The sequence below is a fragment of the Colletotrichum acutatum genome (assembly GCF_030867785.1).
Source record: "Colletotrichum acutatum strain CBS 112980 chromosome Unknown BDZ83scaffold_102, whole genome shotgun sequence".
Taxonomy (NCBI): Eukaryota; Fungi; Ascomycota; class Sordariomycetes; order Glomerellales; family Glomerellaceae; genus Colletotrichum; species Colletotrichum acutatum.
In genome coordinates this window covers 86,183-98,337 of record NW_026849096.1, presented here as the reverse complement: position 1 = coordinate 98,337, position 12,155 = coordinate 86,183, and the positions used below count along the sequence as shown (strand labels likewise).

Here is a 12,155-nt window from a genome sequence, read left to right as displayed (position 1 = left end):
AGTTCGTTGAGTTAAGAGTGGCCGTTCAGGGGGGACGGCCGATGTCCAAGCTCAAATGAGTCTAGAATGAAGGATGGAACTCCTCCCCAGACAGCTGCCGAACGGCGGGTGGGGGACCACCTTCAATCTCTGCCTTCTCTTCCTCTTCCTCATGATTCATAGTAGCCGCTAGGGAATCCTCTGATCAACCCATTCGTGTCCAATCAAGTGCAAACTCGCGATTTCTATGAGTGAATCAAGCTCATACAAGAAGTAGTTGTCGAGTCAGTCAGTATTGTGGTCTTATGGGATCGTGCGGTAGGCATCAAAAGAAAATGTCAGAATGTGACTATAGTTGCTTGGGGCAGTACCAGCGCGACTTGAGAACTAAGCCTACGGTCCCGCCAAGTCTGTATTTACGATTCTGTTGTTCAAGCTCTGAGGGATTTACGCGAAAGCATTTCCATCAATTAAGAGGAAACTATCTGGCGAAACCTTATACTTAGTACTCATATCCCCCACCCTTCGTGCTTGAGCCATCAGGCTGCTCATCTATGACCAATCAGCTATGAAGCTCAAAGTCGGATGATTTCCGTCGAAGTTACATCTGTCTACTTGACAGAGTTAGTGAAAGGCGTGCCATTCGTACCCAAAGACCAATGAGCCAGTCCCTCCTGAATCACTTGCCTGTAACACCTAACACGCCAGAGGTCTATCGTGTTTCTCAACTTCCTTCCAACTACGTGGGTAAAATCGTGAGATTTAACCGGATGATGAAGCAGTCATGAACGCGGAATCGACTTTGCCAGTCAATCTCAGTCTTCAAAGCAATCAAAGTGTTAAGTCAGCGATACTACATATGCCATAATCTAGATCTCCTGTCTAGAATATCTTCGAGTCACTTTGACGTCAATCGAGCCGCCCCATTCGTGCTATGCTGCCTTACGCAAGCATACTCTTGAACCGTTGTGCAGTCGGGACTCGGTCCGTTCAAACCTTACATCTGGTCGACAAAGTGGCCACGATGACGGCCCCGACTGGAACCAGTCGTCATCTTAAGTGCATATAGGCACCGAATGGCCGATTGACTTTGAAGACCATTTCATTCTTAGATCATGGTTCTCCAACTCAAGATTCGTCTCAACGTAGGCCTTAGGGGTTCTACACCACGAGGTCTTTGATTGATTAAGCTTTTGCACGGTGCGGGCTAGAAGGTACTTGCTCCTGAACCGTAAATCAAGTTCGATGAATTCAATAGCCGCGGTGGTTGCAGTGGACAGCGTTCAAGGACTCTATTGGTCATGAGTTATTAGTAAGAATTTCACAGCGATCACTTTGACAAGGCGATTGCATTGCGTATGACACGTCGCCACGTCAGGTCTTAATAACACTTGCTGATCTTTGATATAATGGCTTCGATGTGTAAATACATCGATACGGGTTCTCTAGACGCTGGATCTGAGGAGAGTATGAAAGGAGTTGAGGGTATTAAATACAAAATGGGTACTAATGTCTATATGCTAATGCTAGATTCCTTCATGGAAAAATGATTGTATGCTGCCGCCCCATTCCGTCATTAGTACTATCACGATGCTTCCTTGCCATGCGTTCAGTCTAGAAGGCAGTGAAGACCTTCCATCCGGTGCGGTGAATTCTCGCCGCAAGGATGAAAGTCGTTCCTGCAATGCAAAATACACCTGAAAACACCTTGATGCCGACCCACCCACCAGAGCCAGCCAAAATAGCTCCGTTAATAGGGTTCGTCGTCAGACCGCCAATAGAGTTTGTGAAGAACGTGATTCCCGTACGGAATCCAATCTCGTGGAGGGGCGAGATCTGGGCGATGAGGGGTGCAATCAGCGAAACGTACGCGCCGGAGCAGAAGCCGAAGAGGATAGCAAAGGCGATTAGCGCGCCGTCCGTATTGGCCGGGATCCAGAGGGCAAGCATCCAGATCGAGGTCAGGTAGCACACCACCACGAAGATGTTGTACTTTCCAATCTTGTCGCCCATGATGCCGGAGAACATTCGGCCGAAGAGGCTGCCGGCGTTGAGGATGGCGACAAGGTACTGCGCCAGGTTGGGGTCCATGCCAGCCTCGAGGGCCTGGACTTGGATGTAGTTAATGGGCACGAAAATGCCGTAAGTGAAGAGGAAGAAGCCGATGACGACGCAGACAAACTCATACTCCTTGAAGGGACGGATGAGCTGATCCATAGATACCTTCTGGGGTCGTGGTGGGTGGAGGGCCTTGACCGTGAGGTTTGCGATGATGAGGAGGCCGAGGATCATGAAGGCGCAGATGCGCATTGCCCAGGGGTATCCCAGAGACTTGATCAATCTCGTCACCATGATTGGGAAGACGATGCCGCCGATGCTAGAGCCGGTAGAGAGGAGGCCGAAAGCGGCGCCGCGCTTGACGTTGAACCAGCCGTGGATTGTGTTCAGCGCCGGCTGGAAGATAGCTGCGACGCCGATCGCGGAGCACACGCCTTGTGCTAGGAGGATCTGCCAGTACTGCGTTGCGAGAGAGGTCATCATGAGACCGAAGACGTGAAGAATGGTGCCGGCGAGGATGAGGTAGCGGGGGCCGTAGTGGTCGTACAGCTGGCCGATGACGGGGCCCTGCGAAGGGATTAGTTTAGATGTTCACTTTGAGGCATTGGGGAGATCAAGAATTACCATTGCCATCATGAAGAAAATTTGGAGAGAAGGAATCCATGAAATGGTACTCGGCGAGTAGTTGCGAAGCAGATCGTTCTGGTAATACTTCTGGAAAGCTCCGACACCTGCAGATCAACCTTTGTTAGCTTCCGGAACCCTAAGAAAGCAGAAAAAATAGACTTCAGCCTCAACGTCGCAACGGGAACTGCTACTTACTGTTCACCCATCCGAAACTGCAGAATGATGTGCACCAAGCGCCAAGAACTACAAGCCATGCCGTGACGCCTCCGTCCGGCGCATCGCTGCCGGGCCACGACGGCTTTGCGCCGCCGGCTGGAGGACCACCTTTTTCCGGGTCGGTCTGCCGTATTGTTGAAGGGTGATCGGAAGAGTAATCTGTTGTGTTCTGGTCTACCTTGGCTTCTGCAGCAGCTGGGTGCGGGTCTGAGAAGGTGATTTGGGAGTCCGCTGGGGACGAGAGCTGTTGTTGCTTCGACATTTTCGGCGCAAGTTCTGTTGTTTTGGCCAAAGGCTTGCTGGTGGGTTCCGAGCCGCTCTAATAGCTTTGAGAGGCTTTATTCGTGTCTTGATTGAAGAGCTAAATTGTTGAAGTTGTCTGTGGGATTGCTTGATGAAGATGGCTCTATCCAACAAGGGATGAACATGGATTAAGTATTTCTCAAGATTCTTTCTCTAGGTGAACAGAAGAAAGAGGATCAGATCCGGAGGCCAAACGACAAAGAGAAGAGATCTCAGCGACAGCGGCCCATGTCCGCACCGGACGCCGCAGGGAGATCTGCATCGTCACCCTAGATAGGTCAGGGGCCATTATCGCATTAGAAATCGGTTTCCGTTACGACCGAGAGGGTCCTGAACCTGGTCGTTGAGTCAAGTTTGCTTCCAATCTAGACCAATGTTTCCAGTGATTTGGTGCACTAGCACTGCTCGCGCCGCGAGATGGTGTGGGTTTGGCGCGCTCTGGCGGCGGTGATGGAGATCCTTTCGGCTTGCGGCGCTCATGAGAGCGCCGAGGCCGAAGTACAATTTTGCTAGCAAACACTGCAATCTCGAACCCCTTTAGCAGATCTCGGCGCCGAATAGTCTCCACCGCGGCGATGGAGACATGAGCCGTTGGCATGTGCGTCCCTCGCCGAGATTGGTTGGCCTTATGGAAAATCTCTGAAGTAAGCATCATCTAGAATGGCGCCAGAGAGTGGACTTCCCACTTGAAGCTTATTGCTCTTTAGTTGACGTTTAGTTCTCCATTATTAATATGCTTTGGCTAGGCTCTTAACTAAATGCTGACCACCTTCAAGAACTTTGCGGTTTGCCCTCGAGATCCAATCCTCGCAAACACCTCCGTCACAAGCACGGAAATATAGTCCGAGACTACATTGACATGAGCTCTTGCTTCTCCAATCCGAGATCCTCGCGTAACGGCATTTCCGCTATCGCCGAGCACATCAACAGACATTACGTCTGTCGAGATGCAAAGCACAGAGCTTTGATACACCGTACACCGTAACACGGCTGCCAGGCGAGTGCCATGAGCCAAGGAGCCGGACGATAGACATGTCCGTTACGGCGCAGGCTCAGTTGGAGTGGGTAAGACGCCAGTGATCCCACCGGTTCGTTTCACACCTGTGCGTCGGTGCCCGCAACATCATCACATCTTGACGAAGTTTGTCAGCAAACAATGACAGAATCAGCCAAGAGAAATCAGAACTTACCCGAGTCACCACTGACCCCTCAACACCCTCCCCTTGCAACCCTCAAACTAAGGCCAAAGAAGTTCGACACGCATTAAACCGAGGGGTATCATCAACAAATAAACGCAGCCTATGCCAATTCACACCATCTCCGCAACATCCACAGGCTTCGCAGGGTATGGCGTTTTGTGATCTTGCGACAGTCTGATATCTTGGTAGTCGACGTGATCAAAAGGCTCTTCGTTCTTCAACGGCCAATTTGATCGAATCGTGCGCATCTCAGCGTCCGGAACGTCGCCAACAGCCTGCCTGCCGAAGCTCTTGCGTCGTGCTGACTTAGGAACTGGCGGCAGACTCTGTAGAGCGGCAGCGCGGTCAAAGACCGTGGGTGATTGCGGCTCGTCCGGGACGTAGAACCGTTTGGCGATGCCCGGCGCCACGTGCTTCATGAAAGCCTTGAGGAAAGGTAGACAGGTGCAAATGATACCAACGTTGGCCTCCACGACGCTGAACAGAGTTAGCTATCGAGTATGTATACAGGGCTTAGAGACATGCTTACCACCAGATGATGCTTATAGAAGCGGTCCAGGTGAAGTCGGCGTTGTTGAAACCCAGAGGAATCATAACCATGCGGACGATGCTGGGACCGAGGACACTAGAAGGTATTAGCAATGATCCGTTGTTGACAGTGTGCGACACCAACTTACAAGCCTCCGGCCATGAGGAAGATCGTCATTTCAATCTTCTTGACCAGCCTTAACGAAAGAGGTGAGAGAATCCAGATTGGTAGCAGCAAGATAGCGAGATCGGTGGCGACGTTGCAAACGGATAGCATCAACCACCACATTGACCTATCAACGCAGGTTCCCGGAACGTCCATATCCCAAATTTTCTCCATGGGAGTGCAGAGGTATGCCCAGCCAAGCGCGCCAGCGAGCGAGTACGCCACCGTCGCAAACATAACCACGTACACGACGATTCTCACAGCGCGCTTGAGAGGAAAGCGCAGGTAGAACACAAGGATCGAGGCCTTTGTGAAGAGGACGGAGAGGCTGTACGCCGCGAGATCAACCATGCTCAGCTTATGGAAAGCCACGGCGTCGGCCCGGCTCACGTCCCAAATATGATGCCCAGCTCCATTGCGAGTCTCGTAGACTTGTATCACCGAGTATGCCGTGGCGAAGAGCAATCCGATGAAGATGAGGTCGTCGTCGCGTTGGTGACGGTGGATCACGACCTTGACCGTGTACAGACGGATCCCGCAGAAGATGATGGCCAGGAGGTTGAGCAGGATGGCGACGACCAACACCTGTGGCACGAGGGACTCGGCGGGGTTGTCGAAGTTGGACACAACGCCCGGCGGGGGCGGCGAGGCGGCCACGAGCTCGTCTTCGCTCATTGTCCACATTGCATTATGGATCGTGTAGCGGGTTTGGGTGACAGTTTTTGTCTGGCAGAATTACGACAAATACACATGTGCATCTCGGGCGTGGGGGAGAGGTTCGTGTCGAGACTATTTAGCAAGTGCCTGAATCGCGACTACACTCCCACACCCCCCATCCCGTCCACTCCATTGACATCAGCCTGGCTGTCCCTCGCGGCAGAAAGTGGCCGTGACCGTGGCCTGTTCCTGAAACGTTGATATCGTGCCTGGAACGCACTGACTGGTTCGATGAACTGGATCTAAGGCACGTTGACCATCGGCAAATACTACCAACCGCAATGCTTCATCTTGGAAAGCTTAACTTCGTTTCCATATCCTCTTGGGAACTAGGCCAGGGGTAATTGAGATCACTTGGGGGTAGTAGCAGCCGGCAGTTCAAGCTTATCGAATGGAGAATAAAACCGACAGGCAGGGACACCTTACATCGGCAGCCGGCAAGCCAAGACAGAAACAAGACTTTTATCCCACGTAGCGCAAGTCGTCGGCATCTTGGCGAGTATGTTCCTGAAGCTAGTAACCGCTTCTAGAGACCCCCTGAAGATCTCTCCCGCCCTCGCCAAGCGCTTAGCAGGCTTAAGGTTGTTTGCTTGGCGGAAAGAAGCATAACGATATTATCCCGATGGACGCTGAGTGGACGCGGACCCGAGAAGGGTGCAGCCGCAGATGCAGCTGGTGCGGCGGACAGTGTTTGTTCCTTGAAGTATAAAACATGAGAGTCGTTCTTTGGGACAATGGGAAGACGGCACAACTCCCGGCCAGCCAGGAGAGCGCTTGCTATCAGAGTTCGCTGCGGAAGGCGAAGATGGTGACAATTGGTTGGAGGCAAGAATCTTCAACCGGTACGGCATCCGCATTCCTGTTTCCATCGTTGAGCAAGTCGTTAAGCTCCCGGCGGTGACTTCAAAGGGCAAAGGGGGAGGACGTTGGAGAAAAGAGTAAACATAAGCTTTTTCCAGGGCTGAACAAGGATGGCAAACGAAACACAGGAAACAAGTGAGGAGTCTTGGCTCGATCGCTTCTTTACGCGGCAACGAAGCGAATCTTGCCCTATCTGGGCGGTTTATGAAATCGTGGTAAAACGGCGTGTCGAGGTGTCATCCCTGGCCTGAAGCATTTGACCCCAAAGTTTAACTCAAACTTTTGGGCGGAAGAATTTTAGGCTAGTCAGCCTTCTTTCAATGTCAGCTGTTTCTCACAACGAATAGCAGTTGTCCGAGCAGAATAATGTCGGTGACTCCAGTCTCTGGACCGGATGGATGGTTCAATGTGTGGCGGACGTTGAAGATGGGGCGAGTTGGGTTGATGTTGGACCAAGCAACCTGATGTCTTGGCCGGCGAAACAAGCCAAGATCGTCGCGCCGTCTCATTCTATATCATCCTAACACTCATGTCAAGCAATGATTAGGCGAGCTCTAGCCATCGAGATTGGCCAAGATTGTCATCTCGTCCCAGAGAATGCCATCTTCTAGTATGAATCTTTGGTTGATAACTTCATGAGGCAACTATCCCACATAACTCAAAACTATGGAGGCAGTGCGAAAAGTATTCCACTTACAGAGCTGTTTGTCAGAATAGAACATCTTACCAATATACTCTGAGTTGTTCTCTAGGAGTTTCAATCGCTCGTAGAAACAAACTCGCATGTAGGCCCTGTCGGTGCAACGTCAAATACACCAATTGCCAAGGAACATGACGTTCCTAACCACAGACCAAGCGGATGCGCAGTGAAAGCAGAAGATTCGACGACCGCTCCCTGGACCAAGCTTCGAGCTCATGTTACGGTTTGCGGGGGAAGACAAACATTCGTGTCTCGGGCCAAAACGCTATGGTCTACGCCACGCGGAAACTCGAGACACCGGCAGCTTGTTTGCTCTTCGACTGCCGTCTGCCGACAAACCAATCCCATTCGCCGAGTTCCATTTGTTTCCCGTCAAAGTCGTAAGTCGTCCCGTCTTGGGATTACGGCGCCATTGTTTTGGATGTTCCTTGGGCAGATTTATTGGTTCTTTTTGAAACTAGACATCTGTCGTCCGTCAAGTTGGATGAATGGAAACCAGTCAACTGATTGCCGCCATAGTGTTGCTCTTCACGCTCGGTATTCTGCCACAGTCCGTGAGACCGAATTTCCTCTTTCCGATTCAGTCTGTCATCTGGAAATGTCGAAATCTTGTTGTCTGTGCGGGTGAAGGAGCAGAGTTGAATGACTACACCAACAACTATCGAGCGGAAGTAAGGTACCGGAAAATATTGAATCTGCACACTATACGTCCGTTCACTCATGGCTATCAATTGCCGCGATATCTCGCCTTTTCCGGCCGGACATGACAGACGCCGATTGGCATCCCCGGGATCCGCACCCCCTCGGACGCTGTGGAAAGTTGGCCCACCTGTTTGCTTCTTCCGCAATATTACAGGTAGGCCGAACAAATCGGCGTTGGCACATATTGGCATGCATCGCACGGAGCCCCCGTTCCTGCAGCTCCTGCAGTTTGCCTGCAGGGCACAAGAGAGAAAAGAGAAGGTCGTGAACAGGGTTACATCGGCCATGGAGTCGTGCTAAGCCCAAATGTGAAGTTGCGTTGGCAATCAAGCCACCGTCGAATCTTTGGACACGAGAAAAAGGCATGGTAGAGCCGGCGTCGGCTTCTTGCTCATCCGGCATACTTTATAAGCTGCAGATGTAGTCTTATCCTCGAGATATGGCGAATCGTGTGATCTGCTGTTGACTCTCTTGATACAGCATGTTGAGAGACGTGATGAGGATAGCAGTGGTAGATAGCCCCTCAACTTGCCAAGATGTTTAATGAATGCCCTTGTCGGTAACCCATGCTTGATAGGGTCGCAACACCGAATACGAACGACCTACGATTGTATTGGCATGTCACTTGCGTTGGGGTCACTGGCTAATGCAACAACACGCCGGACGCGCTGGATAATGGAAATTAGATGCTCAAGATACGAGTCGCGATGGTGTCGTGATATAGTCGTTGCTGTACCTATATAATGCCATTGAAATGTTCTTGTACAGTTGAAGGAGAGGCTTTCGAGGGGCACGGCTTCACGTCACCAGATCTCTTGTGATCTCACATTCGTTTAATCATCAGAAGGCTGCTTATTTACCCTTGACGCAGGATGCATCTGTCCACTCTTTTGCTTGCCGCCACGAGCGTGGCAGGCATCGCCGCCCAGAGCAATCACCCGCTCATGCGCCGAGCCGATGACAACGCCCCCGAGACAGCAGCAAACAAGACGACAGTCGAGCCCAAACGCTTCATCGTCGAGTTCGACAAGGTATACCTCATCTCTCTCAGCCTCTACCAAACAACCGAAGAACCATACTAACAACCCCAGGGCGCCGACGCATCAGCCCTAGCCGCTGACATCGCCAACCAGCGCGGCGCAAAGGTCCTCCGCGTCTTCACCAGCGACATCTTCACTGGCGCCGCCGTCGAGACCGACGTAGAGAACATTGACTCTCTGCAGGCGCTTGAGCCCGTCAAAGTGGCATGGCAATCCCGCAAGTTGAAGCTTGCGCCCAGCACGCCGCTTGCCTCGTTTGTGGAGAATGCTACTGCCATCGACTATGATATTCACCACATGACTGGCGTCGATAAGTTGCATGAGGCTGGTGTGTTGGGCAAGGGTGCCAAGGTTGCTGTTGTTGATACTGGGATTTGGTATACTCATGAAGCGGTACGTGAATGAGACTCCGTTGTGAACAGTTGGGTGAGTAACTGACACTTGCTAGCTCGGTGGTGGATTTGGTGAGGGTTTCAAGGTTGCTGGTGGTTATGACTTTGTTGGTGATGGATGTGAGTTCACTTGAAACCTACCTCCAGTGATTCAGATACTAACAGCTTCAGCTTGGCCAAACGAGGGTCAAGTAAAGAACCCCGACGCCGACCCCTTGGACCAGCAAGGCCACGGAACCCACGTTGCCGGCATCATCGCCGGCAACAGCAGCATGTAAGTCCAGAACTCACATCACAGAGTAATCCATCAATCTCAAGGAGACCCTTCAGCTGACACGCCCTCAAGCCTCACCGGCGTCGCCCCAGCAGCAACCCTCTACGCCTACAAAGTCTTCGGCACAGTAGACGGCACCGACGAAGACACCCTCATCGAAGCCTTCCTCGCAGCCTACGAAGCCGGCGTGGACATCATCACTTCCTCCATCGGCGGCATCAGCGGCTTCACAGACAACGCCTGGGCCGTCGTCGCCACCCGCCTCGTAGACCAGGGCGTCGTCATCACAATTTCCGCCGGCAACGACGGGCAAGCTGGCGCCTACGCGGCCAGCAGCGGCTCCTCAGGCGAGCACGTCGTCGCTGTGGCCTCTGTCGAAGCCGACGTCCTCGCGTCTTCGTCGTTCAGGGGTGTTTTCTCTCTGGGCGGGGAGACGAATGAGACGAGGGTTGCGTATCGTGCTGTTGAGGATTGGTACCCTTCCGAGGTGCAGGATTGGCCCATTGTGCCATTAAGCCTCAATTCAAGTACCGCTGATGAGGCGTGCAACCCTCTTCCTGTGGGAACTACCCCGGACCTGACGGGAGTCGTGGCCCTCGTCCGCCGGGGAGGCTGCAACTTTGACCAGAAGCAGCGTAACTTAGCCCCCTTCAATGCCTCACACATCCTCTTCTACAGCAACGAGATGCCGCTCGTGCGCCCAACGACCGAAGACACTTCCAGTCTAATCGCAATGGTTGACGCGCGCGTCGGCGCCGCCATCATCGACACCGTCCGCGCGGGCGGCAAGGTGACGGCAGACTTCACGGAGCGTCCCATCTTCCACATCGTCGGCATCAAAAACGAAGAGAACGGCGGCGTCGCGAGTTCCTTCACGTCCATCGGCGCCACGAATGACCTTTTCATCAAGCCTGATGTCGCAGCCCCGGGCGGCCAGATCTTGAGTTCTTATGTTGGCGGGGGATACTCCATCCTCAGCGGCACGTCCATGAGCTGTCCCTACGTCGCCGGCGTAGCGGCTCTCTGGGCGGGTAAGTTCGGAGGACGCAGCGTCCACGGACCAGAATGGGCAAAGAACCTCGCCATGCGTCTCATCTCCTCCGGCGAGGCGATAAAATGGGATGACGGTCAGCTCGAGAACAACCCGTATGACTTCTTCGCGCCCGTAGCGCAAGTCGGAACGGGTCTCATCAACGCCACCAAAGTCCTCGAGTACGGCACCGCCCTCTCCTTTGCCAAGTTCGCTCTCAACGACACACATCACTTTAGCCGGTACCATGCCGTCGACATCACCAATGCCGGCGCGGAGCCTGTGACGTATACCTTCGAGCAGCAGGACTTTGGCGGCATGAACACCGTCAACCTCGACCCGACCGCCTGGGGGACGCCCAAGATCGCGTGGTTCGAGGAGGTCATGGCCGCGCCTCAGAAGATGACGCCCTCGATCTCCTTCCCCGGCCCCCTGACTGTCCAGCCGGGCGAGACGAAGACTGCTCAATTCGGCTTCAACTACCCTGACGCCGCGGCCCAGAGCCTTGACCCGGCCAAGCTGCCCCTTTACAGCGGAAAGGTCCTCATCAAGGGAAGTAACGGTGAGACGCTCGGTGTGCCATACCTAGGCCTAGCTGCAGACCTGCACAAGGACGTTGGCATCATGTTCCAGTACCCGACAGGCTTCCCGCGCATCACGTCTACCCGTAGCGACATCCCCATCGCCCAGAAATCCAACTTCACGTTCAACCTTGACCCGGCGGTACAGGACTTCCCCAACCTATACGCCCGCATTCAGTACGCCACCCGTGAGCTGCGATGGGACATCTTTGATGCGTCCTGGGTAGAAAGGGACTGGAAGTACCCTCCCGTTGTCGGCCGGGCTGGCTTCGTGGGCGCGGCAACGAGCTGGTCAAAGGCCTCGGGGAAGACGTTTATCGATCCTAGTGTGGACGATCCGAACGATATCATTACGCTGCCCATGCGTGACGTGCCTAGAGACATCGTCGGTGTGTACGGTGTTGAGTTGTGGTGGCTGGGTCGTCTGGCGAATGGCACGCAGATCGCGCCTGGCAAGTATAAGATGCGATTCGCTGCTTTGGTTCCGTTCGGCAACCCTGAGGCTTCGGATAATTGGGATGTCTACGAGACTCCCGCTTTTGAAGTCTTGCCTCTGTCAGTTTGAGGGTTAACTCGAAGTTAAGTGATGGCTGTGTGGCATGATGGCAGTAGTAGCGTGTAGGTGTCGTCGCTCATGTATAGAGACAAGATCATCTCTGCAAGAAATATACTTCGCATTGGGTATCATGTCTCCGACTTTGAATTTGACAGGCTCGCGTCCATGCGTGCCGACAGTTTCATCGTCTGATATAGATGGCTATAAATGACTGAGTCCCTCGAAA

General features: G+C 53.1%; 4 protein-coding genes across 4 annotated transcripts; 1 reads left to right on the top strand and 3 right to left on the bottom strand.

Moving 5' to 3' along the window:
- Positions 1-1,305: 1,305 nt before the first annotated feature.
- BDZ83DRAFT_633035 (major facilitator superfamily transporter) lies at positions 1,306-3,568 on the bottom strand. The gene is made up of 3 exons (XM_060509008.1): positions 2,860-3,568; positions 2,662-2,768; positions 1,306-2,604 (listed from the first exon to the last, which is right to left on the bottom strand). The coding sequence occupies exons 1-3, from the start codon at positions 3,140-3,142 to the stop codon at positions 1,594-1,596; spliced, it is 1,401 nt and encodes a 466-aa protein (XP_060361175.1). The 5' UTR covers positions 3,143-3,568; the 3' UTR covers positions 1,306-1,593.
- A 924-nt stretch (positions 3,569-4,492) lies between these two features.
- On the bottom strand, positions 4,493-5,760 carry BDZ83DRAFT_655063 (uncharacterized protein; the record flags this gene model as incomplete). The annotated part of the gene is made up of 3 exons (XM_060510775.1): positions 4,493-4,859; positions 4,912-5,007; positions 5,060-5,760. The coding sequence occupies 3 exons, from the start codon at positions 5,758-5,760 to the stop codon at positions 4,493-4,495; spliced, it is 1,164 nt and encodes a 387-aa protein (XP_060361174.1).
- Positions 5,761-7,755: 1,995 nt separating this feature from the next.
- On the bottom strand, positions 7,756-8,458 carry BDZ83DRAFT_655062 (uncharacterized protein; the record flags this gene model as incomplete). The annotated part of the gene is made up of 2 exons (XM_060510774.1): positions 7,756-8,056; positions 8,184-8,458. 2 exons carry the CDS (start codon positions 8,456-8,458, stop codon positions 7,756-7,758), a joined length of 576 nt encoding a protein of 191 aa, XP_060361173.1.
- Positions 8,459-8,860: 402 nt separating this feature from the next.
- Positions 8,861-12,051, top strand: BDZ83DRAFT_795337 (serine endopeptidase). The gene is made up of 5 exons (XM_060515839.1): positions 8,861-9,087; positions 9,148-9,489; positions 9,545-9,608; positions 9,660-9,762; positions 9,835-12,051. The coding sequence occupies exons 1-5, from the start codon at positions 8,929-8,931 to the stop codon at positions 11,936-11,938; spliced, it is 2,772 nt and encodes a 923-aa protein (XP_060361172.1). The 5' UTR covers positions 8,861-8,928; the 3' UTR covers positions 11,939-12,051.
- Positions 12,052-12,155: the final 104 nt, after the last annotated feature.